This window comes from Dromiciops gliroides, chromosome 5 (genome assembly GCF_019393635.1).
Source record: "Dromiciops gliroides isolate mDroGli1 chromosome 5, mDroGli1.pri, whole genome shotgun sequence".
NCBI lineage: Eukaryota > Metazoa > Chordata > Mammalia > Microbiotheria > Microbiotheriidae > Dromiciops > Dromiciops gliroides.
Window position 1 is genome coordinate 107,701,142 of NC_057865.1, and position 27,591 is coordinate 107,728,732.

At 39.7% G+C, this 27,591-nt stretch overlaps 1 protein-coding gene across 2 annotated transcripts in view; it reads left to right on the forward strand.

Annotated features, from left to right (window-relative positions):
- Nucleotides 1–27,591, forward strand: part of CREB3L2 (cAMP responsive element binding protein 3 like 2) — a 158,574-nt gene that overhangs the window by 78,522 nt on the left and 52,461 nt on the right. For both annotated transcript variants that reach the window (XM_043969079.1, XM_043969081.1), the window contains exon 2: nucleotides 6,767–6,983. In XM_043969079.1, the coding sequence (XP_043825014.1) occupies nucleotides 6,767–6,983 (217 nt within the window). The remainder of the gene's footprint in view (nucleotides 1–6,766; nucleotides 6,984–27,591) is intronic.

The window sequence follows — 27,591 nt, forward strand, 5'->3', positions numbered from 1 at the left end:
GGAGCTAATAACCAAGTAGAAGAAAGACATGCTTGGCCAGTGCTTAAAGAGAATCACTTTGACCCTGACAGCAGGTCTTAGGAGTGTGGGTACTGGGTCTCTGAGAGGTTAGTGAGGGGAAGAAGGGGGCAAATAGCAGTGATTGTTGACTCCCTACAAAGGAGTCTTGAGGCCCCGGGTTTGTTAACGTGACAAACAACAAGGAAGTTTGCTATCTTCTTGGGACATGTCTCTGGTCTGTGAAAGACACCTTCTTCCCATGATTTTTCAGCCCTGCTGGTGATTCAGGTGGAGGAAGGTGATACCACCAGAAAGAACCTGAAAGACATTGTCAAGGATTATGAATTCATGGTGATGTTTTCATCACTATTAGTGATTACAAGAAGAAAATTTAGAATAGTTAAGTGGGTTAGGGAACTGAATTTGGCCTTAAAATGGTGGTATTTGAGAAAGGGGTTTGGGTTTCTGGATTATAGTTAGAATATGGGAACGAGGAACTCTGAGATAGGGATTATATGCTCTAAACAAGAAGTAGTGAAAATATATATTTGTCTGGGATCTTGCAAGTCCGATCAAGAAAATTTTTGTCTGAAGATGGTAGTGGGGGAGGAGAATGAAAACTCACCACCACTTCGATCTTCCAAACCTGGGACTATAGAGAATAAGGTTCTCAGAGACCGAGAGAGAGGTGAAATGTTTTGCTCAAGGCTAGCAAGCTAATTATTGTCAAGGTCAGGACTAAACCCAGTCTCTTGGACTCTGTCCAGTGTTCTTTCCTCTAGATGACAAAGCCTCTGCAGTCCTGTGGGTGATGTGATAAACTCTCAAAATTCTACACTCTTGCTCTAAGGTTTATTTATTTATTTTTGAGTTTCATACCTAGCTGATGCTCTTGACCTCTTATAGAGGTAGCTTGCGTGAGGTGAGGGGGGAGGGGGGCAGGGAAGATCTGAGTCTTTAAATGATGAAGCGGTTGAGGGGATTTTCAGGTAGCCTGAAAAAAAAAGCTTGGCGTGTCAAAGTATGAAGTGGTTGAGAAAAATCTCCAAGGACGTCATTACCACAGTGCTGAAAGATTGTTGGAACATTGCAGAACCTTCCATTGAAAGTATTTGTACACTGTCTGGAAAAATGGTTTTTATTCAGGCCATACTGTAGTTTCTTGGAAACATAATTTAGCAAACCACAGATCATAGATTTAGAGCTCTAAAGTCCCTACTTTAGAGATCATCTCATTTGACTTTTTCTCTCTCTCTTTTATTTCGGGAAAATGAGGGTTAACTGACTTGCTCAGGGTCACACAGCTAGTGTCAAGTGTCCAAGGCCAGATCTGAACTCAGGTTCTCCTGATTCCAGGGCCAGTGCTTTATCCACTGTACTACCTAGCTGCCCCCTCATTTGACTTTCTCATCTTAAAAGTGGAGAACCATGGCAAGAAGAGTAGCAAAAGAGAAAACTAGAAAGTTGGGGGAGACAATACCCAATAAAAGCCCCAAATAAATCCATCTTCAGATATCTGTGTACAAAGATACAAAGCTTGGGCCACACGTAGCATAAACTAGAGATCTTAATTGAGGGAGGCAAATTTGACCTTGAAGATCTCTGAGCCTTAATGGGATGGGAGCCATGATTGAAATACAGGAACAGAATAAATCCAAGGAACTGGAGAGCAGTATTTCATATTGTATTATATATGTTATATGTTGCATATATTATATCATCATTATGTATTGTATATTAAGAAGATATATGAGAAAACTAGGAACCTGGCTAGCGAAGGATGCTGGAAAGCACATTTATTTGAGTAAAGTTCAGTGGAGATGAAAATGGAGGTGATTGTAGTAGGTGTGTACTATAGACCGGCTAGAGGAGGAATTAGATCTAGTTTGAAGGCCCAGATCACAGGCTGGGCATGGAGTAGTGTGAAGGGCACCCTTCAAATAATCTAGATGTTTATCGTAGATTTCTGTCTGTCAAAAACCACAGCAAGCTTACTGGATGTACCATGTCGTCCACCTTTTAAAAGGTGGGAGAAGTGATGAGAGGGCCTGCTGTTCTGGACTTCTTACCAACAAAGAGAACTAGTTGCTGAAATAGCATGATGTTAAATTGTGGGCAAATGGCCAGTCTATTATAGAGTCCACAATATAGAAAGTGAAGACCGTCAGTCAGTCTCAGGTTCAGCCTAGATTTGGGGATGTGAGATTTCAGAGCATTCAGAAAAAGGGTAGGTAGGATTCAATGACCTAACATTCTGCAGAGGTCCAGTCTAGAGGGATGACAAGCTCCCAAGAATCAAGTTCTAAAGACATGGGTATAAATTACTGAGGCTGAAAAAGGGAGACTCTAGGTTAATGAAAGGCTAATTTAAGAGAGTGGTACATAGAGTCCTAGAAGACTAATGTCAGGGGCTCTAAAGACCATAATCAGCTGAGACTAGTGATAAACACCAATAAGGCATTATTTTAAAAACACCCTCCCCCTTTTAAAAGCAAAAGGAGAATAACAAACAAGGCTTGGGACTGCCACATGGGATGAATAGGATGAAGATAATTGACTGGCCAATAGACTGAGTTGTTTTCTTCTCCAAGGAAAATGACCTTTGGATTGGGAAGGATGGTTGCAGGGTGTGGAAACCTGCTATCTATGAGGCAATTAGACAGTATGTGATTGCTCTTAATGTGTTAGTCACTAGCCTCATTTCTTACCTAACTTTAATCACAGAATGGGCATTGCCTCAGTCTGAGGCCTGTGAAAGGCCTTAGCTTAAAAAGGCCAAGTTCTCCCACTGCATCCAAGCCCATCTCTAGTCATCCTGATTCATATCTTGCCACTGGACTCAGATGGCTCTGGAAGAGAGACTAAGACTGGTGACTTTGCACAGCCCTGCCTCGATTAAAATCCAATTAGCTGCAAGTCATGACGTCGCTTTGAAATATCATGGTCCTCTTTGAGAACTAAGGACAAACAACAGCCGCCACAAACTACATTCTGTGTTACTGAAAAAATGGGCAAGCATGATTCAGGAACTGTGATTGGTGATCTTCGAAATGTTTTGGGGAGTGGGAAGGGTGTCACAACACTAGAAGAGTGCACATGTCCTGATTTTTTTTTTTTAATGGTGAGGGTAAAGGACAGAGTCTGCAAACTATAGCCCAGTGAGCCTAATTTCCATTCTTGGCAAAATTCTAGAACCTATATATATTTAAAGGGCTGGTTTATGAGCATTTAGAAAAAGAAGCATTGAACACTAAAAGCTAGCATAATTTCAGCAAGAACAAATGATGCCAGACCAAATGTATTTCTTTGACAGGGTAGACCAGACTGGTAGCTCAGAGGGACTGTTGTAGACATGATATAAGGGAATTTCAGCAAAGCGTTTGTTGAAGTTTCTCTAGCTAGCCTTGTGGACAAGATAAATATAGGCTAGATGAGAGGTGAATTCAAAAGTGATTTCATGGCTAAAGTCAAAGAGAGATTGTTGTAAAGAAGGAAAAAGGAATCTGGTGGCATACTTCAGGGATTTGTTGGCTTTGTGCATTTTGGCATTTTTATCAGTTATTTTGATGCAGTCGTTTTTGTCAGATTTTCAAATGATGTGAATTCAGGAGGAATAAATTTAGCATTTTTAAAAGTTCAGTTAGCCACAACTTACGGGCCAAATTGAGTAAGAGGAAGTTTAATATGGATAAGTAGAACTTAGCCATGCGTCAACAATCAGTTTCACAAGTAAGGAGTGGAGAGAGATGTGCCTAGATAAGAGATTCTATGAGAAAGATCATAGGACCATAGAAGGATTATTTTGGTAGGTGTCAAATTTCCTTTTGCTGGAGGTTTTCAAGCAGAGGCGACACAGATTGGGAATCTTGTTGAGATATAGTATGGAAAAAATGTTATCCAAGGTCCCTTCCAATGCTTGGATGTAGAGATGGCTGGAATCTAAGAGGATGTCTACTTCAAACCTCTCATTTTACAGATGAGGAAACTGAGGCTGAGGTAGGTTAAGATCACTGCCCAAGGCCACACAGGCAGTAAATGTAAATGGTGAGATTTGAACCTACATCCTCTGACTCCCCAGTCCAGGGTTATTTCCACTGTACCCAAGTAGCATGGGTTATCTTGCTAGATGTCGAATTCGCCTTCACTGAAGATTTTCTAGTAGACGTATCACAGAGGGGGAATCTTGTTGAGATAGAGTCTGGAATAAATGATGTCTGAGGTCCCTTCCAATGCTTAGATTTTTTGATTTTCTGGAGTAGGAGGAGCACTGAGTCCCCTGATTTGGGAATAGAACAGTCCCAGTGGCTCTGACTGTAGGCATCTCCTTCCATTATAAATGATTATATAATCATTTATCTAATGACCTGTAATAATAATTATCTGATCTCCTAAAGGTCAGAGGGGACCAAACAAGGGATTACGCTAAGGGCGCCATAGGTTGACTGAAGGTGGCTTTGGTGGCTAGGATGCCCAGGAAGTTAGATGCTCTTTTCAACAGGCCCTTTAAATGCCATCTAGGAAAAGCAACTATGCGTGCAATGACAGTAGAAGTGGCTGGATTTGAGGAACTGCTTTCCCCACATCTGTAGCTGGAGGGTGCCAAGTCTTTTCTCTCACACCCCCCCCCCCCCGAACCATAGAATGTTCACACTAGAAAGGACCTTAGAAATCATCAAACCCAACCCTTTCACTTGACACATGACAAAACTGGAAACTCAAGAGAGTTGGAGTGGCTCCCTCAAGGTGACCTAGCTGCTTACTAGCAGAGCCTAAATGAAACCCAGGAAAGCTTCAGTCCGGTGATCTTTCTTCTATGCTATACAGCCTTTGCTTTCCCATGGACTACGTGATATAAACCTCAAAATTCCACACTTTTCCTCCAGTGCACTTTTTTGTTTGTTTCACATATAGCTAATGCACTTGGAGACCCTGTGGAAGGTGTTTCTGTTAGTTTGGGAAAAAGATCTGAGTGTCACAATTATGAAGCGGTTGAAGGTATGTTCACATAGCTTAGAGAAGCTTGCCATGTTAAAGGTAAAGAAACTCTCTCAGTTCTACTGGTTTGCTTTTTGCAGGGCAATGAGAGTAAAGTGACTTGCCCAGGGTCATACAACTAGAAAGTGTCAAGTGTCTGAGGTCGGATTTGAACTCAGGTCCTCCTGAATCCAGGTCCGGTGCTTTATCCACTGCGCCACCTAGCTGCCCTGAGAAACTCTCCCAGGACATTATTACCTCAGTGCTGATTCATTGCAGAACCTCTCATTCAAAAATATCCACCTGTTGTGTGGAACAAGATTGGAGGCTTCTTGGAAGGCTAATTTATGAAGTCACGAATCATAGAATTAGAGCTGGAAGGGACATCAGACATCACCTAGTCTGACTCTCTCCTCTATCTTAAAAATGAGGAACCTGAGATCTAGAAAGGATAAGCAGCCAGCTCCAGTCACATAGGGAGGAAGTGGTAGACTTGGGATTTTGAACCCAGGGCTTCCTGACTCCCAGTCCAGCATTTCATCTGCAACCAATCACAATGAGCAAATAACTTTGACAGCTTGTTTACTTAAGACAAATAAAGTGTAAAATAACTACTTTTCTAACACTCCCTTTAAATAACTTATACTCCAGATACTTTGTCTAATTACCCTCATTCAGTTTTCCTCTTACATAGTCATTATAAATAGGTTCTACTTTCGCCATTTTGAATTATTTCATAAAGGTCTATCCAGATTTATGTGTATTTCTTTCTCATACTTGTTGGTCTTAATGGCATTATATTATGTGGCATTATCACATTAATGTACTCCAATTTATTTAGTCATCTCCCTGATTTTGGATATTTATATTATTTCTAGGTTTTATAATTATTATTAGCTATTTTATAAAAAGAAATAAAGCTTTATTTAGGGTTAGGGTTAAATTATAATTCTTAAATGATCTCTCTTCAATCTGTTTTCCAGGTCAGTTTTTTCTATGAGACATTTCTCATTTTCTTCTTTTGACTTTGCTTATTTCTTAATGTTTCATGGAGAGTCATTAGCTTCTGTTGGCCAATTCTAATTTTCAAGGAATTATTTTCTTCTCGGGATGCAGAGTGTAAATAGCAGATCAGAGCTAGAACTAGGAATTTTAGTCCCTGGGGAAAATTCAGTTGAGGAGAGAGCTCAGACTTTGGGAGGTAAGTTTCTTCAAGGGGGAAAAGCCTGAGACACCACTGTGGGTTGAAGGAAGCAAGACACCCCGAGATGGCTCCTTTTGCGTGAACAGTCATGGGTGAACAGTCCAACACCATGCTTGGAAAGACTTCCAGGGGGAGGAAGAGGATGGATTGGATGAGGAAAGCTCAAATGGGGTTTAGGAAAATCCTCGATGGCATTTCTCAATATTTCTACTAATTCTGGATATCTTTCATAAAAGGTGTAATGTGGGCCTCCAGGCCCAACAGCACAACTCTGGGCAAAGAAAAAAAATCCTCCCCAACTGGAAAACGAGAGAGAGCAGGCCATTCCCCAGAGTCTAGCCTGTGCTTTTTACCCCTGACTTCTTGAAGAAGACAGGAAGATAGCGGGGGGCAGATTGGACGTGCAGTAGTGAGTCCTGGGAGGGGGGAAGCATCTGGTCTAGTAGGGCAGGAGGACTGTTGCAGTGAGGAATTATAAACCTTTAATGTCACCGACTTGGGGCAAAGCCCCATTGCCCCATCCCAACTGGGCTTCTGCATGGTCGTTGATTTATCAGAAACTGAATTGTACCACCCTATGTCTTACAGCATTTCACAGAGCTTCTGGATGAGTTTTCCCAGAATGTCCTGGGCCAGCTCTTGAACGACCCCTTCCTCTCTGAGAAGAACGAGATGATGGAGGTGGAGCCGTCTCCAGCCTCCCCTGCTCCTCTCATCCAAGCAGAACACAGCTACTCCCTATGTGGGGACTCTCGGCCTCAGTCTCCCCTCACCCATATCTCTCCTGAGGATACCTTCAATGAAGGTAAGGGAAAAGCAGAAGAAAACTGGTATGGATGGAAATACCTGGAGTGTGAAGGGTTTAGGGTATGGTAGTGATGAGTTGGGCTTTCTCATTGGCTCATCTCCCTTTCTTTGGGGAGTTTTTTGAGAGCAGAGGCAAAATTTATCTATTCTTTCCATTTGCAGACATTAATACAGCACCCATTGTGTATAAAACGTCAGAACTAGATTATCCCATAGACATACCAAGCCCCTATGGTGCTGAGACCTCTAAAATAAGGGGAATTAAAAGCTAGCCTGAAGTCCATCTCCTCCTGGACAGGTAATTTTCTCTTTAAAAGCTTGGGGAGGGGGTGGAGCTAGGTGGTGAAGTGGATAAAGCACTGGCCCTGGATTCAGGAGGACCTGAGTTCAAATCTGGCCTCAGACACTTGATACTTACTAGCTGGGTGACCCTGGGCAAGTCATTTAACCCCCATTGCCCCGCAAAAACGAAAACAAAAGCTTGGGGGGGGACCCCAGGTTTGTGGCACAAGAAACAGAATGGCAGCATCTTCCTCTGCCTGGCCCCACTCTGGTACTCAGACCCACTCCCTCTATGGAAGGGGATCTAAGCTTAGGAGGAATGACTGAGGACCTATAGTATTAGAAACAGAGCACTCATTGCAGTACTCGCTAGTGTCAATCCTAGGGGGAAAATAGCAAGGGAATACAAAGAGAAATGTCCTATTCTTTTATCTCCCATCCAATATCCCTATGAATTTCTAGGAATCTTCTAAGAATTTTTATTTAGCTGATCTTCCTGGCTAGGTTGTGTAATGGGCTGGGTAGAAGGAGGAAAGAGAATAGAAGGGTTGGGTCTCAGGGGGTTTTGTGTCTAGGACCCCCAGGAGAGGGTCTAAATTCATCATTACAAGAGCCTATTGTATCTAGAATCCTTATTTTATTTTATTTTTTTGAAGGGCCAACAAGCATTGTATTTTGTTAGGTCTTGTTTTTCTTTTGTATCCTCAATACCTTGCACATAGTATATTTGATGGATTTTCTTGCTCCCTGTAGGAACTGGACAGCATTCCAGCATGTGCCTGGCTGGCTGGTCCAGGCTGCCAGTTATGCTTCCTGGCAATCCAGGGATATGACACATTGACTGTTGACTGATTTCCTCAAGCTGAAACACTGTGTCTTTCCAGTTCTTTTTCTGAACTCCCTTTCTACACTTGTGATATCCCCATAACTGCTTAGGTATCCTGTTTGCTCCTTTTCCTGCCATACCCCACCTCTTCCTTCTAAGAGCATAGTATGGATTGTTGGAAGAAAAAAACCTCCTAACAATTAGGGGTTTTCCAAAAGTGTAAACATGGTCAGATTCTCATTATCAGAGGTCTTCTTCCCCCCCCACCCCGCCTGGGCAATGAGGGTTAAGTGACTTGCCCAGGGTCACACAGCTAGTAAGTGTCAAGTGTCTGAGGCCAGATTTGAACTCAGATCCTCCTGAATCCAGGGTCAGTACTTTATCCACTGCACCATCTAGCTGCCCCCCACCCCAGAGGTCTTCTTGTGAAAGATTGATGACATCTTGGCAGGGGGTGGGGAGAGTGGGGGGGCAGCAATGTGTTATAGTGAAGGCAACACTAGCCTCAAATTGTGGCTATGCAACTTATAGTTGAGTATCTTTGGGCAAATCCCTTCCTCATTCTGGGAGTCAGTTTTCTCATGTATGAAAAAGAAGGATGTGTTTGGATTTAATGATAATAACACAGATAGAGAGCTTACTTTTCTTCACAATGACCCTGTGAGATTAAGTAGTACAAATATTGTTATCCCCAGTAAGTGGATGAAGACACTGAGTCTGAGAGATTAAATGAATTGCCCATGATGACCTACCTAGTGAGTGTTTGAGGTCAGATTTCAAAACTAGGTCTCCCAACTCTAGGTCCCCTGCTCTATCCGGGATACCCTGTCTCTTGAAGGATCTCTTAGGTGATCACTGAAGTTCCTGTTAATTCTAAAATCCTTTGGTCATTTGCCAGGAAATTTGTAGAAAGAGGTTCTTAATCTGATAAGGGTGAATTCTGATAGTCTATAATAGGGATTTAACCTTTATTCTGAGAGCAATAGGGAAACATGGGAGGTGTTAGAGCAGCTCTGATCTAAGGTTGTGCTTTAAGCCCATGATTCCAGTAGTACTGTGCAGGTTTGGAGGGAGATGAGGCACTGGAGACTGGCAGAAGAGTTAAGAGGCCACTATAGTAATTCTAGGTGAAAGGTATTAATGGCATGAATTTGGGAGATGGCAATTAGAATAGAAAGTAGAAGGGATAGAGATGATTCGTTGCACTTGATTATACACGCTTTTCCTTGTGTCTTGTATTATTTTCGTATGTATGTATATGTAAGCAGGATGGCACCCCTCTCTTCCCCTGCCCCCCCCCCACATACCCCCCTGGAGTCAAGAAAACCCAGTTAAGAGTTAAGCTTCCTAGGTGTGTGACTCTGGGTGAGTCATTTAACCTTTCAGTGCCCCAGGCAACTCTCTGACTATAAGTTACTGACTAGTTGTCTATTTACATCAGTGAAGGAATTTCTACACAGTTCCCATGCTGATAAAATCTTAGGTTCAGACATCAATAGAGAGATATAACATAGATATAAAAATATATGTAATAAAGAGAAGATTCAAAAGGTCTTTTCTGATTCCTCTAGTTCTTAATGCATTCTTGCCCTTGAAATTACTTTGTATTTATTTTGCATATTTTCTATGTTGACTTCTTTGTGTATATGTTGTAGTTCCCTGGTAGAATATAAGCTCTGTCTGGAAAAGGACTTTCTCACATATATATTTGTATCCCAGGCACCTAGCACGGTGCCTGGTATACATTAAACAAGACTTACTGATTGATTGGGTGGGATAGATTATAATCATAGGACCTAGAACTGGAAGAGTCTCAGAGGATTTCAAGTCCAACCTACCAAGGTCCAGAGAGCATAAGGAACTTGCCCAAGGTCACATAGGTAATTTCAGAGACAGGATTTGAACCTGGGTCTTCTGATTCCAAATCCAGTGCTCATTATAATTTAGGAGATCTTGGTTTAAATCTTACCTTTGGCACTGACTTGCTACATGATGCTGAGCAAGTCACTCAACTTTTTTGGCCTTCAGTCGACTCCCTGAGACCTGTCGAGTAAGTCATCAGTGGATTCAGATCCGCCAACATAGAGGAAATTCCTGTACTGAGGATTTTATTACTGAATTTCTATGCTGATGAAACTGCAAATCTGAAGCACATTTGTGCATGTGTATCCATATAAATTCACATACATACATAAAAATCTTGTCTTTTCTGTTGGATTGTTGAGTTCTGTGAGGACAGGAAGGATGTCTTCCAATTTTTTCACCCATCATATTCCCTAGTATAATACTGGGCATATGAAATTGTTGACTTCAATAAACATATTTAGGAATTGAATGGAAGGGGCCAGGACTGGTGTTATACTAGGAGGCAGCAAAGAGGCAGAGTGGATAGAGAACTGGGCCCAGGGGTCATTAAGTCCTGTTCAAATCCAGCTTCAAACACTAGCTGTGTGACCTTAGGTAAGTTATTTATTTATTTATTTATTTATTTATTTATTTATTTATTTATTTATTTATTTATTTATTTATTTATTTATTTATTTATTTATTTATTTATTTATTTTTGCCTCAGTTTGTTTATGCCTCAGTTTGAATTTATGTCTTTGCCTCAGTTTGAATGGCGATAATAATAGCTACCTACTTCCCCATAGTTGTTCTCAGGATCAAATGAAATTATATTTACAAAGTTCCTGGCACAGTGCCTGGTACATAGGCACTTAATAAATGCTTGTTTCTTTCTTTCTTATACTATATTTTAATTGGCATAGGTAACTCCTAGGAAGGTTAATGATTGAATTCAACAAATATTTTTTACCTTCCTACTGCAAGGCACTCTGTTAAATACTGGGAGTAAAAGAGGGGGAAAACAACACTTCCACCCCTCCAAGATATTTACATTTTGTTCGACGGTCTGCTATTTAGGATTCAAGTTCTGGGGAACAAAACTCTAAAGCTTCAAAGTTCTTATTTCCCTTTTCTCTGGGTCAGTTGTGTGTTATTTAGGTCTGCTGAGTCTAAATGCTTTATGAAATCACTCAAGGGAATTTAGCCGAATATATGCAATCAGTCCATTCCAGTCACTGTGTGCCCGTGTGCCTGTGTGTGCTTGCGCGCATTTAATCTTATCAGGAATCAGTCAAATCCCATACAGGAAACATCTCACATCGTCCTTCCAAAGCACATACAGTTCAGTTGTTCCAAGTGGGTGTCCTCCTCCACTTAGGATTCTTATGGGGGAGTGTTATGGTGTAATAGATTTTATTGATTATTTGCAGAAGACAGGTACAACATGTCAAATATTTGTATAATGTACTCCAGATCTAAAAAGACAGCATAGAATAGTGGAAAGAGGACCAGACTCAGAGGCAGATCCTGAATCTGACATTGGTGAAAACCGATGGGGATCGTGATATTTACACCAAGTGCCTTATGGGTTTGCTGTGAGCAAAACACTTGGCAAACCTTAAAAACAACATTATGTAAGTTTGAATTCTTGTTATTACCACTTTCTATAACTCACTGTTCCCTAGAATCCCAAATGCTCTCTATCTAGAATAGAAACCAGCCTTTTACTTCCCATATAAGCATGTCTACTTATAGGAATCAAGAGACTAAGGCATAAAAAGAAGAGCTGAGAATGTATTAAGTAAATTAGATGGTGTGAGATAATGATAGAGAAAGTCTGCCCAGGAGGCTGGAGGCCCCTTATTGAGCTCTCAGCTGAGCCAATAATTGTTTATGCCTATACATGGATAATTATTTGAAAGGTGCCCCAATTTCCTTCCTTATAAAGTTAGTGAAAATGCCTTCTCTTTCTCTCCTCTTATGTCTGGAACCAGTATGCAGGCTTTCAATATGATTGTACTCTGTTGCCTCCTCTAAAGCTTAGGAGCTCACATCTGCATGGGATATCTGAACCTGTTGGAAAAAACCATGCATTCATGAATTTCCTGCTTTTTGTGTAGGCTTATTGAGTCTTCCTTTTATTCAGACCATCTTTTTCTCATGCTATAATACCCTAATCAGACCTAGGGTGAATCTTTCATTCTTAATGTGAAAAGTCAGGAATGCAGGTGGTGGCCCCTCCTTGGGGGGGGGGGTGTCGGGATCAGCATTGAGATAATAATCATCCAGCCTTCTCTTTTCAGTCAGAATGAACTGGCGTGCACATTGGCAGACATTTGAAGTATGCCAGACAATATGTCAAATCACACACCTGCTGGTGAATTATATGTTTTGATCTTGAGGCTAAAAGTGAGGAATGTAGATCTCGGCAAGGTCAGACACACAACCTTGACCTTCTTTAGAACAGTTTCTTCTCCATGTTCCATCCCCCACCCTCAGGCTTCATTTCAGGCCAGGACCTTTCAAGAGGTAGAAGAAGACACAAACCAGAAGTCAGTTGCAGTTCAAGTGATGTGGTAATGCATTATTGGAGGTTTGAAATCAATAAGCATTTATTCAGCACCTAATATGTGCCAATTTGTGTGAAGTTTAGTTCAGTTTTGACTTTTACTCAGTATTGAACAGATGACAATTATGAGTTATAAAATATCTTGTGTAGGCCACTTTTCTACTTGGCCTCAGTTTGCAAAATTAATGGTTTGGTCTATATGGCATCTAAAATTCTCTCCATTTCTAAATTATACCACCCTATGCTATTCCTGGTCTTTCTTTGTTTCTCTAGAAAATTAATAAGAAAAATTTTAAATCATTTATCTTCAAGTGCCAACAAAGCCAACTATAGCAAAAAAACATTCTGATAAGAGTAACAGTGTGGTGTTTTGGAAAGTTGGGGGCAGCACAGAACTAGATTCAAATCCTGCCTCTGTCATTTACTAGCTGTGTGACTGTGGACAAGCCACTGAAGTTCTCAAGCCTCACTTTCCTCATCTGTAATTTCGCCTGTAGTACCTATCTTCATTCAATTCAACAAGCTTTTGTTAAGTGCCCACTATGGACACTATGGGCACTATGGACAAAAATGGAATAGTCCATATCTTCCAGGAGTTCTACTTCACAAGGTTATTGTAAGATCCAAAGGAGATGATCTCTGTAAAGTGCTTTTTAATTCTTACAGTGCTATGTAAATGTAAACTATGTCCATGATCCCAAGTATGATGCTTTACCATTTACAAGGCACTTGTTTTTGTTTTTTGTTTTGTTTGTTTTTGTTTTTGTTTGGTTGGGTGGTTTTTTTTTGCAGGGCAATGAGGGTTAAGTGACTTGCCCATGGTCATACAGCTAGTAAGTGTCAAATATCTGAGGCCAGATTTGAACTCAGGTCCTCCTGACTCCAAGGCCAGTGCTTTATCCACTTTGCCACCTAGCTGCCCACTACAAAGCACTTTAGGATACAGGGTGTCCCAAAAGTCTCAGTGAAGTTTTAAGCTAATAAAGCTTGGGGATACCTTGTATATCATTTCATTTTGTCCTCAGAACTGCCCTAAGAGGTAGGTAGGACTAATGTTATTATTCCCTTTTTTATAAATGGGCAAGCTGAGCTTCAGGTTAAACCTAGGTCTTAAGGTTCTAAGTCCATTAATGTTCAGACAAAGATTCTCCTATAATTGCACTATAACCCTGAAAAAAATGTCACAAGTAGCCTGAGTCCAAGGGATGCCCATCAAAGGATTTAGAGAGACCCTGCCCTTTATGGACCTATAAAACTTGGCTTACAAAAAAACTGACATAGAAACCAGACTATTCTATATTTAGGGATGAATTAAAGCCACAGATTCTTCTAAAACATAAAAGCCAAAGAATCTGATGTGGGCAAGAAACCACAGGAGCCAACCTTGGGATGACTGGCCCACCAAAAAAACCCACCAGGAGACTGTAAGAAAGACGTTAACCACATCGTGCACAGCCCAATGTCGAAGTGTCCATGGCAACCAGCTAGTTTCAAGTCAAGCCTTTCCCTTATAAAGGAGAATCTCCCAAAACCAACAAGCAAGAGTCTGGCCCAAGATAATGTAGGTTTCTATGAACATTACGGACTTACTTTTTGCCCCGCATAAAAAAAATGGGGCCATCAGATTCTTGCAGCTCAGCAAGTTGTAGGTTTTTCCATGCCACCGCCATCTACCTTATATTAGCTTCAAGTGAAACAAAGACCTTTGGAACACTCCATACTTGAGTTAGAATCAGATTCTTTCTTTTCAGCTAGTATTCTATGACGTGCACACACTCATTGATTAAAGTGGATTTTCTCCACGTTTCATGATACTCTTGCTCAATATCTCCTTCCCTCCTCAGACCTCACCTAGAACTCAGTCTTGTCTCTCTTTAATGTACCATCTGTTCATTATTGTGTATTATAGTGATTAGTGCCTCATCAGTCAACAAGCATTTACAGAGTGCTTACTGTATACCAGGTTCTAGAATAGAAGCTGGATGTAATAATAATGATAATGATAACAATTAGCATTTAAAAAGTGCTTTAAAGTTTCCAAAGCACTTCACAAATATTATCAGCATTTTAATCTCACAATGATGGTGGAAAGTAATTGCTGTCATTTAGCAGACAGAGGTATCTGAGACATGATTTGAACTTGGATCTTTCTGACTCCAGGTGCAGTGCTGCTCTATCCACTGTTCTACCTAGTTGTCTCTCATATGTAAATATGTATCTGTACCAAAATAAGCACATATATATATGTATATATATACATGTATATACACACACATGCATGGAGAAACACATGTCTGTGTCTATATATACATATACATGTGTGTGACAAACATAATAACAAAAACGAAAGTCCCTGCCTTTAAAGAATTTGCATTCTACTGGGGGAAACCATGTATACACATATAAGTATATGTGCAATAAATCTCAAGTAAATTATAAGGTTATACTTGATTATAAGCTTCCTGAGATTAGTGAACATCTCATTTAAACTTGGTGTATCTTTCAGTGCCCTGTGGGATTTTTAATGCTTTTCTATCAGTTGTGCTCCTTGCCTTTGTAATTACAGTCTAGGGTTGTGGTGCACCAGTACGAAGAAAATTAATCAGCAATCATTTATTAAAATACCCATTGTGTGCAGGAGCACTGTGCTAGGTGGGTGGGCAGCGATTTCAGTATTTGGAGAGGTGGATAGAATAAGCATTTGTTAAGTGCCTACTATGTGCCAGACACTGTGTCCTTATTGGTAGTAATACAAATATTATCTCATTTGACATCTTATTTCCCAGATAATTGTTTTATAGCAATAAAATAGCTGTCATTTTAAAGTTGGCAATCTGTGTAGGTAGTTCAGGGATATTGTATGATTTTGGTGGAAAGAAGAGAAATTATGTATGAGTATTACTTGTCTAGAGAGGGTAAAGTGATTAGTATAAATAATTAGAAACAACAGTCATGTTTCTTTGGATTAATCCAAGAAGATATTCAAGAGAAGGTATGGTTTTGGGAGATGTTAGAGGGGAGAGAGGCCACTTGCCAGGGTGGGATTGGAGAGACGCACTTTAAATCACCATCTAGTTTTCAAAATAGAACAATTAGAATGTGATCTTGAGATGTGCAAGATCGATTGGGGGGGGTATGAATATGGTTGGAGGGGGTGGGAAAACAAGCATTTATAAAGTGCCTACTATGTACCAGGCACGTAGGAGGCTGAGGCAGCTAGGTGGCTCAGTGGATAGAGTGCTAGGTTTGGCATCAAGAAGACCTGAGTTTAACTTTGGCCTCAGACACTTACTAGCTGTGTGACCCTGAGCAAGTCTCTTAATTCTGTTTGCCTTAATCCACTGGAGAAGGAAATGGCAAATCACTTTGGTATCCTTGCCAAGAAAAACCCATGGACAGTATGGTCCATGGAGCAATGAAGAGTCGGACACAATTGAATGACTGAGGATGTACCTGAATTGAACAAGAACAATGTGCTCTAGGCACTATGCTAAGTGCTTTACAAATGTCATTTCATTTGATCCTTTCAACAACCCTTTGAGAAGTAGGTGTTAATATTATTGCCATTTTACAGTTAAGGGAACTGAAACAGACAGAGGTTAAGTGACTTGCCTGTGATTATATCACTAGTTTTTACTAGTCTGAGGCTGGATTTGAACCCAGGTTTTCCTTATGGCAGGCCCAGCAACCTATCCATTGTGCTACTTAACTTCTCATTTGGTGTAGGGGGTGGCATTTAAGATGAAACAAAGACAGTGAAATAGCATAGAAGGTCATAGGCTCCTGAATTTAGAACTGGAAGGAGCTTTGAAGTCAGGTAGACCAACTCCCCCATTTTATAGATGAAGAAACTAAGGTCCAAAGAGATTAAATGACTTGCTGAAAGTCTCTCAAGTAGCAAGTTGCAGAGGTAGGATTCAAACTCAGATTTTATGACAAGGTCAGCATTCTTTCCAGGGGGCAATGGAGGTTTTTTCTAACATAAAGCAGGGAACTCAAATTTGATTCAAAGTATAGTTCAACTCCTGGTGCCTAATTAAGGATTCTCAAAGGCTTTGCTTCCTGAGAGTGAGCTCTGGAAGCTCAAAGCTGAAAAGGCTTTGATATGGAGCCAATTATCAATTGTGCATCTGTCATCCAAGGATCAGACTAGCTAAATTTGGACTGGTTCATTGCCAGAAGATTGGCCACAGGGTAATGAGGATTTTGTTTTGTTTTGTTTTGTTTTTGTTTGTTTGTTCTGACCACCCAAAGTCATGAAGATGATCCACTAAGGCAAGAAAAAAAGCTGCATTTTGCCAAGAAAGGGAGTATCTACACTGATGAAATCAAGTTTTAAAATACATATGATGGAAAATCACTAGAACCTTCAGATGGGGACTAGCACGTTTGAGGGAATGGGAAATGGAAACTTGGCAAATGGTGGTCAGGTGAATGGAGGGGGTGTGACAGGGTGTTAAGAGGAGGTAAAATAGTCCAGGTGATGGGACCATAACAGATTTGATTCTTGATGTAGTGTGTCAAAAAAGAAAAGAAAAAGAATAGAAATGATTCATTGTTTGCTCAGGTTTTTAGCTTCTAGTATGGAAGAAATCTGGCTTTTGTCAACAATTCTTTTGAGGGTAGGGGGAGGAGAAGAGTTACAGGTAGGGAAGATGAGCAGCTAGTTCTAGTTTGATTTCCCCAGCCTAAGATACCTTTGCAAACAGAGCAGTCTGTAGGACTTGAACAGAGGTGGTGAGGGGTGAGAAGAGGGAGGAGATAAAGAGAGGAAAGACAGACAGGGAGGGGGAAAGAGGGAGGGAGGAAAAGGGAGAGAGACAGAGAGTGAGAATGAATCGGCTTAGACATGGTAGCTCAATCTCCTGGCACAAATGAACTAAAGGAAGAACCTGCTCAAATATCTGCTATGTTGAGTGATGATGAATTTCTGCCTTTGAATCTAAAGACACAGTCTTTCATCACTCACCACTCGTGTGTGTGTGTGTGTGTGTGTGTGTGTGTGTGTGTGTGTTTTACTTTCCCTCTCTGTTAAACAAGGAGACTGCAATATTTCTTTGCTGAAAATGCCCCCTTTGTCTGTTTAGAGCTCTGTGGTCTAGAACTATAAGAGCCTATGAAAACAAAGTCCCTAACTATATAATTGGGTAGTTTCAGAAATGCATTATTTTTTCACTTACTGCAGGGGCAAGGGAGGGAGTTTGTATAGGAGATGGCTTTTGGTACTGAAGATTCTGCTTATATAATACTCAATAAATACTTGGGGGAATGAATGAATGTATGATTTCAGGAGATTCCTCCTTGCCTTGAGGACAATACAAGTTAGTTGGAGAAACACACCATAGACATTAGAAACAGTACATCAAGTCAAAGGCAAGCAAACATGATATTGTATATGCTGTCTGCCTAAGTGTATGTGGGAGAAAGTGCTCTTAGAAGAGGTGAGTCTTCAGGTTGGTCTTGAATTAAACATTCTCCTCAACTTGGAGTCAGACCAAGATTCTGAATAATAAATTGTAAACTCAAGGAACAGGCACAGAAAGAATAATTTGGAAAGGAATCTCACACCCTGCATATTAAGTAATATTGTAGGTATACTGTGAGGTTTATTAAAAAGGAATCAGAGATGAACATGGTGGTCCAGGGTTCAATAAACTCAAATAACTACTAGGGAAAAAAACTCAAAGTTTGGCAGAAAATAGGTTCAACATTCATTTGTACCATACATATGTCAAAATAAGTACCAAGTGGAAGAGTGCCCAAATATATGAGGTTGTATCATTTTTTAAAAATCAAAGTATTTTTGAAAACCATGACCAATGGAAGAATTCATAACCAAATAAGAGTTAGAGATGACAAAAGAAAAAAATAGACAATTTTCATTATATAAAATTATGAAAGCTTTTGTTTGAACAAAATCAATACAACCAGAACAAGAAGGGAAACTTGATTTGTACACATATCTTCACACCAAATATCTTCAGTAAAAGTCTGATATCAAAGATTTATATAGGGAATTGATATAAGAATAAGAACCATTCTCCAATAAATAAATGGGGCAAAAGATATTAAGTTTTCAAAAGAAGAAATATAAATTATTAACAAGCATATTTTAAATGCTTCTAATCATTAATAAGAGAGAAATACAAATTACCACAACTCTGATAATTTCGCTTTACATTCCTCAGTTTGGCTGCTGTGATAAAAGACAAATAGCATTGGAGAGACTGTGGGAAGACAGGAATATGCTGTTGGTGAACCTTAGAATTGGTCTATTCATTTAAAAAATTGTTACATATATTCATTTAATTTTTTTCAATTATCAAGAATTTTTTTCTCCTTCCCACCTCCATGCGCCCATTGAGGCAAAAAAGGAAACAAAATTCTTGTATATTAAGCATGGGTAGGTAGGTGGTCTAGTGTCTATGTAATTCTCTGGGCCTGGAGTCAGACCTGAGTTCAAATATGGCCTCAGATACTTACTAACTGTGTGATCCTAAGCAAGTCACTTAACCCTATTTGCCTCCATTTTCTCACTGTGACACAACTGAAATGACTTAAGAACAACAACATCAACAAATCACAAGTAAACATAGTTAAGCAAAACAAATGTTCACATTGGTCACATCCAAAAATGTGTTTCTCATTTTGCATATGTCTCTCTGTCATGAAATGACCAGCATTCTTCATGATCAGTTCTCTGAATTCATGTTTGGAACATTGTGTTAATTAGAGTTCTTTTTCTGATTTTTCTTTCGATATTGATATTATAGATAAATTGTTCTCCTGGTTCTACTCATTTCATTCTGGGTCAGTTCATACAAGTGTTCCCAGGCTTGTCTGAAGCCACCTCTTTCTTAATTGTTCACAGCACAACAATATTCCATTTCATTCATATACTATTTACTCAATTGATGGGAGCTCCTTTATTTTCTCGTTCTTGAAGACAATTTGAAATTATGTGAGAAGTCATGAAACAGTTTGGGGGCAGCTAGGTGGTTTAGTGGATAAAGCACTGGCCCTGGATTCAGGAAGACCTGAGTTCAAGTCCGACCTCAGACACTTGACACTTACTAGCTGTGTGACCCTGGGAAAGTTACTTAATCCTCATTGCCCCGCAAAAAAAAAAAAAAAAAAGAAAGAAAGAAAGAAAAAAAAGAAATTATGTGAGAAGTCATGAAACAGTTCATACCCTTTGACCAAGCAATTTGATTTGGCAGAATATACTCCAAGGTTTTCAAAGATGTGAGGAAAAGTCCCTTATACAACAAAGTATTCATCGAAACATTTCTATGGTAGCATTATTTTTTTAAGCTGGAAACAAAGCAAGTGTCAATTTATTGGAGAATGGCTAAACAAATTGTGATATATGGATGTAATGGAATATTATTAACCATAAGATATTATCAAAGTGAAGAAAAGAAAATCATAGGAACCCTTGTATTACCTGATTCAGAGTAAAGAAAACAGACCAAGAGAATAATAAGCACAATAAAGTTAACAAAACACCACCAAAAGGTTACAGTACTCTAGTTGCAATTATAGCCTTTGTCTATTCCTGGGGAAAAAAATAATGAACCACACTTCTCTACTCTTAAGAAGTGGGATGTCTAATACTCTTGTCAAGTTTAGTTGCTTTGTTTGCTAAAATTTTTTTTAATTTTTCATTTCACCATTTGTTATGCAGAGTGCTTAGCACTTAGTAAGCATTTAAGAAATGCTTGTTGTTTGATTGTCATAAGAGAGGATTCTATGAGGATGGAACATGTTGGGATATGCCTGTGGCATCAGAAAACAAAGAAAAGGGATAAATAATTTTTTTTAAAGAAAAAAAATTAGCCAGTGAGTGTGCATTTCTGGGCAAAAGTAATCCCTCATTCCTTTGGACTTAGTCTTTGCTCACTGAAAGGTCATTTATTGTAGACTTGTTAGCTCTTTGAGGGTAAAGACCATGTCTTATTCATCTTTGTATTACTCACAGAGTCTACCATAATAAGTGTCCAATATTATTTGTTGAATGAATGTTATTGAACACAACCAAATAATCAGCAAGAAACCTCTATAGAAAAGATTGTCATTACTGTTCTTAACTTTGGCCATTGATCTTCGTTAATAACCTAAAGATGTTTCCACTTTTTAAATTTTTCCAAGTAAAAATCAAATTCCAGAATAAATGAGAAAAACAAAAGATCCTTTTGATCTATTCATGAGAGTTTACCTGATTTTAAAAAGATGAGAGATAGTTTTTAATCCATTGACTCATCTGAGTAAGGGGGTATTTGTCTCCTATAAAAATGCAGTAAGTGTATCCATTACTTTGTTCACATTGGCAAGCTGAATCCCAGTTGGAAGATCCTTTAGTAGTGCAACAAAATTATCTGAGAAGTTTCAGAGCCAAATAGAACCTATCTTCCCCCCAGATACACCTCCAATTTCCTGCCTTTTATAGTTTTGTTCCTGCCTGGAATTTCTTCTTGGTCCCTCAGTGCTCTCCTTTACCCAAACCTATTGAAATTTTATCTCTTTTTTAAAGCACAGCTTACATTCCACTCCTTCCATGAAAACTTTCTGACTTCTCGGCCTTTAATAATGACTTTTCCGCTTTAATCTCCCATGATACTTACACCTCTGTCATGCTCATATCACATGTCATATTGTACTACTTTGATGGATATATTTCTTATTTCACCCCAACCCTAGACTGTAAGTCCACTGAGGACAGGGACTTTTGTCTTGTTTGACCTTTGTATCCCCTCCTGGTCAGCAGCAAGTAGCTCAGGGTCCTATGTGTTGCACAGTAACTCCAACATTGATGAGAATATGGCTCCACTGGACTCATTTATGTAGCATATGTGTGTGTTTCTGCTCGAGGTGGATGCTTTTTTTGTGTGTGATTCATCTTTCAACATATACATACACACATACACACACACAGTGGCAAATGGTTTATTTATTATATAACCAGATACTTTGTTCTTACACTGACTTGAGTTTCATTGGTAAATTTTGTTTTCTGTAGCTTTGGAACTTGCCTCATTCCAATTATCCTGCTTGTTAGGGTTTTCTTTTTGTGCTTATGTCATGATTGTATTGCCCACTTATTTATTTTATTTTATTTTTTTTTGCTCTAAAAGACTATGAAAAAGTGAAAGAATTGAGATGTTAGAGTTCTTAGGCAGATAGTTGGAGGATGTTGGGGAAAAGTGCTAATTAAGCCTGACTTTTGGCAAGAGATTATTTAAGCAGTATGAAGTCATATCAAGTAAACAACATTATTAAGCACCTACTGAATACAGGCTGTGTGCTAAGTGCTGGGCATGTAAAAGACAGTCTCTACTCTTAACTACACAGTATAGTGGGAGAGAAAACATAAAAAAAATGATGATACAAACAAGAGATATACCGGATAAATTGGAAATAACAGTGGGGAGGCACTAGCATTAAAATGAATGGGGAAAGGAGAGAATTCCAGGTGTGGGGAGGAGTCAGTGAAAATGCAGAGATTCAGGAGATGGAATGTGTTATTCCAGGAACAACAAGGAGGTCAGTGTCACCTGATCATAGAGTCCTAGAAGGGAGTAAGGGGTAAGAAGATGGAAAACATGGGAAGGGGCATGGTTATGAAGGGCTTCAAAAGCCAAATGGGGACATTGGAGTTTATTGAATTGGGGACAGGAAGTGACATGGTCAAATCCATGCTTCAGTCTTTAGTTCCATAATATGGTTTGTGAAGGGAGAAAAACAGAGACCAGAGGGAGTTGAAGATACAAAAGTGAGTGCAGCCGATGGTAGGAAAGGCCATATCACGTGAAATCCTAGAACACACACCATGACATTAATGTCATTCATGAAAACAAAATGTTATAGTCAGCAAGTATACTATAGCTCCATCTCTCATCTTAGAAATTGAATACATGGAGGCAACCCAAAGCCTGGAGAAGTTTAGTGACTTAGGAGGTTCCATGAAATGGTAGATATGATGCTGACTTGGAATCTGGACAACTTTAGTTCATGTCTTTGCCTCAGATACTTCCCAACTGCATTTTGTTGGATGCTGTGTCTGAAACTCAGTTTCTTCATATGTAAAACTGGGTGTGGTGCTGGACCAATTAGCCTCTATGTTCCCATCAAGATCTAAATCTGTGGGGGCAGCTAGGTGGTGCAGTGGATAAAACACCGGCCCTGGATTCAGGAGTACCTGAGTTCAAATCCAGCCTCAGACACTTGACACTTACTAGCTGTGTGACCCTGGGCAAGTCACTTAACCCTCATTGCCCCACCGAGAGAGAGAGAGAGAGAGAGAGAGAGAGAGAGAGAGAGAGAGAGAGAGAGAGAGAGAGAGAGATCTGTGAGCCTCTGAAGATGCTAACCAGATAAAACATGATATAACAGATAAAAGTGCTGAGTTACTAGCCATGGAGAATTGGGCAAGTTCTTTAACTTCTTTGAACTTGTTTCTTTATTCATAAAATGGAGCGAATAATACTTGTATCAGGCAGCTCACAGGGTTATTGTGAGGATCAACTGGGATGATGTATGACCATATACAGATGACTTACTCTCATTTTCCAAGGTCACACAGCTAGTGGGAGAGTGGAAATAAGATTCAGATCTCCTAACTCCCAAGATAGTGTTTATTCCACTATATTAAACCTTCCTTTTGAGCCCTAACAAAATCTAAAGTAGTGGATCATGTCAGCTCTACCCTCTTATAAGAGCATTGCCAACATTATTATAGATTCAGCAGCTGAACCCAATTCAGCCAAGTTTTATTAAGTGTCTACTACATATGAGGCACTGTGGATAGAAAGACACACACAGAGTCTCTGTTCCCAAGAAACTTAAAATGTCTCATGTGAGGAATACAGAAAGTTGAAAATTTTTAAAAAGTAAAGAAAATAGACATATAGTATATACAATATAACTTCAGGAGGGAGAGTGTGCTAATTCCTGGAAGAGGCGAAAATAACAATGCTTCTATAAAGAGTTCCAATCTATAAAACATTTCTAGTTTACAAAGTGCTTATAAAAATTATTCTCATAAAAGCCCTGTGATGTAAGTAGTAGGTCATTCACATTTAAGAGGTAACTAAGTTCAGAAAGATGATAACATGAGTAGTAAATAAGTGGGAATTTCTACCATATCAGTTTCATTGGATGATAGTTTTTGTCTGGAAAGAGGGAAAAAACAAAGGCGCATTTTACAAAATATAGCTGCTCTTGTATTTTGAAAAAGATGGCTGCTGACCCTTTTATTCTGCCTCTCCCCAGATGTTTAGAGATTAGAAGCCCCTGTGCTGTGTTAAATACTTGCTGCCTCTTGCTTTTGTAGGGCAGCCAAGAATTTCAATCTCTAAGTGATCATTCACATTCAAAGCTATTATGGCCTTTTTGGTCTTTTTGCCAGCAAAACCAAAAAGAAAAAAGAAAGAGTTTGGGTAGAAAAAGTATAGTTAAGTGTGGGGTTCCTCCCTTCCCTCTGCCCTCATTTCCCCCTACTCCTAAAAGTTGCACCTCCCATCTTCTTTTCTCTAATTCCATATCTATTCATAAAATGAAAACCAGTTCAGCCAGATAACTCATCTTCCAATTTTAGTTGCCAGTTGAATGCTATTTTCCATAAACCATTTACCAGGCCTAGATTTCTGAGTCTAAAGTTAGAATCAGAACACCACAACATGGTGGGTAGCTTAAAAGAGATGGAAAAGAGCTTAAAGATCAGTTGGTGAATCATTTTATGAACAAAGGAAACTGAGGCCTAGAGAGATTCAGAATCACAAGAGCACTATCAGCAGAGCCAGGCTTGGACAGACCTTCGAAGTCATCTCTAGTAGGGCACTAGGGAGCTCCAGGGAACCGAGGGACTGAGATACAGTCACTGTACGCTTTCTAAACCCGCTTACCTTCTAGAGCTTAAAGTAAAACTGATTGAATCTGGAGATTGTTTCATACTGCAATCACATGTGACCGATCGAGGACATGTCCCGGACAGCACGAACCGTGACTGTTCCTCATTTGAATGTGATAGACACCACCTCATGTAAGAATTGGTCTCAGGTCACTTTCTCCAGGCTTCACTGTACCTCTCCTATGCATCCTCCTGGCTTTTTATCTTTCTTTCTTTCTTTCTTTATAATTTTTTTTGGTGAGGCAATTGGGGTTAAGTGACTTGCCCAGGGTCATAGAGCTAGTAAGTGTCAAGTGTCTGAGGCCAGGTTTGAACTAAGGTACTCCTGAATCCAGTGCCGGTGCTTTATCTATTGTGCCACCTAGCTGCCCCTATTTGGTTCTTTTTTTTCCTCCTTGCTTTTTAACCTGTAAAACCTTCACAATAATGATAATAATAGCTTACCTTTCTATAGCACTTACTACATGCCAGGGACTATGCTCCAGGATTGACAGTTGTGACTGCATTTGGTCCTTACAATAGGTCAATATTCACAGGAATATTGGAAGGACACTTAACAAACTTCCTTTCTCCTGGATAATTATTAGTAAACAACAACAACAGTAATAATAATAAAATAGCTAGGCTTATATGATGCTTTATGGTTTGCAAAGCATTTTACAAATATCTAATTTTATTCCCACAGCCACCCTGGGAGATGGGTGCTGTGGGAGATGGATAAAGTAAAGGCAGACAGTGTCATGTCCAGGATCACATTACTAGTTGGTGTCTGAGACCTAATTTGACCTCACATCTTTCTGACTCTAGGTTCAGTGCTTGGTCCACTATATCACTTAAACTGCTATACAACATGAAAATATATTTGTTAAACTTCCTATTGTGTAATATAAATGTGCATTCTTGCATTAAGACCCCCTAATTGATCTAGACATAGGGATTTAGTCATTGTCCTTCTACCAGGTTGGCCACAAACTTTTTTAGGCATGGCATTTAAAAGAAAAGTTTTATTGATGTCTTTTATTTTTATACTACAATATAATTTCTCCCTTCTCTGTCCCCACCCAACACTTGTAACAAAGACAAACATTTTAAACGGGGATTGCTTCTGTTGGCAGATATCCATAGTCTTTCACCTCTCTACCTAGAGGAGGGCAGTATATTTCTTTATCAGTTCTCTAAGACAATTCTTAGAGGTGATCTGATTTTGACTGTTGCAGATGCATTATAGGTGACAGAGTACAGTGCATGGTGAACAACTGAATTCCCAAACTTTCTTCTTTCTGTACATCTCTATGGAAGCAAAGGTCACAATTGCCCAGGTGTTCCCTCACAGAAGTGACATATTAACCCACCTTATTCAGAATAGTATTCCTCTGGGAGGGCAGCTAGGTGGCGCCATAGTGCACAGAGCACTGGGATTGGAGTCAGGAAGACTCATCTTCCTGAGTTCAAATCTGGCCTCAGACATTTACTGGCTTTGTGACCCTGGACAAGTCACTTGACCCTGTTTGCCTCAGTTTCTTCATCTGTAAAATGGGCTGGAGAAGGAAATGGCAAAACCACTCTAGTATCTTTGCCAAGGAAATCCCCCCACAAAGGGTTCACAAACAGTCATACACAAGTGAATGAAAAATTCCTTTGGGAAAGTAAACTTAATCATTCTTGTAAAGAAATAGTACATACCTTAGATCAGAAGTTTTGTGTGTGTGTGTGTGTGTGTGTGTGTGTGTGTTTACCCTTTTTGCAGTCTAGTAAAATCTATGGCCTTTCTCCCCGCCCCCAGATTGATGGATTTTTTTTTTGTTTTTTGTTTTTGTTTTTTTAGTGGGGCAATGAGGGTTAAGTGACTTGTCCAGGGTCACACAGCTAGTAAGTGTCAAGTGTCTGAGGCTGGATTTGAACTCGGGCCCTCCTGAATCCAGGGCCAGTGTTTTATCCACTGCGACACCTAGCTGCCCCCCCCAGATTAATGTTTTTAAATGAATAAAATAAAATATATAATAAATTAAATTAAAAAGGAAACCAATTGTATTGAAATACAGTTAATAAAATAGTTAAACAAAGCAAAACAAAAAACAACAAAAAAACCAAGTTCCTGGATCCTAGGTTAAGAACACCTGACATGAAGAGAGGCCCATTAGACACAATGTTGCAGTATTAATGGTACTAGCCCCAAATCCTCAGTTCCTTTAGCCAGTGGTTTGGTCTTTGGTCTCTTCCAAATCTTGGTTGCTCTTCCTCTGGATGCCCTCTAACCTGTCAGTGGATCCCCTCAGTGTTTTACAGATCTAGAAACATCTCCTTGTTACTGTTATCTGGAGGATGAAATGGATCAGGGCTCCCCTATGGTGAAATTAGCTTACTTTAAAAATTTTTTTAAAAAATAAAGACTTCTGGAGCCACTCCAGGCACATTTGTGTGGTAGAAAGAACCTCATTGGTTGAAATAATCAGCTTGACCTCTGGTTTGTCAGGGTTTCAGAAAGAGGCATTTTTTTCTTCCTGAGAGTCTGGGATTCTATTTTGCACCATTCTTTCCCCTGCACCCCACTCCCCTTATTCCCTGGTACATTAGTGATCTTATCACTATTTTAAAGTTGACTATAGGACATCTTGGTATTGAGAAAATGAATTCACAATCTTAGAATGGAAAGTAAGCTTAGAGGTCATAGAGTCCAACTTCCTCATTTTACAGTTGGGGAAAATGAAGTGATTTATCCAAATTCCCACACATAACAAAGGACAAAGTCAAGATTCTAACTCAGGTCCCCAGACTCTAAACCCCAGCATTCCCTCCATTTTTCTATGACCTACCACCTGTGGTTGCTACTACCCTTCATCAAGAAGCAGCTCTGGGGCAGCTAGGTGGTTCAGTGGATAGAGCATCGGCCCTGGATTCAGGAGTACCTGAGTTCAAATCCGGCCTCAGACACTTAACACTTACTAGCTGAGTGACCCTGGGCAAGTCACTTAACCCCAATTGCCTCACTAAAAAAAAAAAAAAAGAAGAAGGAGCTCTGTGGTCCATGGATGGCATGATGGGCTCAGGGTCAGGAAGATTTGGGTTCCAATCCAGACTGAGACACCTACTGGTTCTGACCCTGGATAAGTCACTTAACCTCTGTTTGCCTCAGTTTCTTCAACTGTACAATGGGGATAACAGCATCTACCTCACAG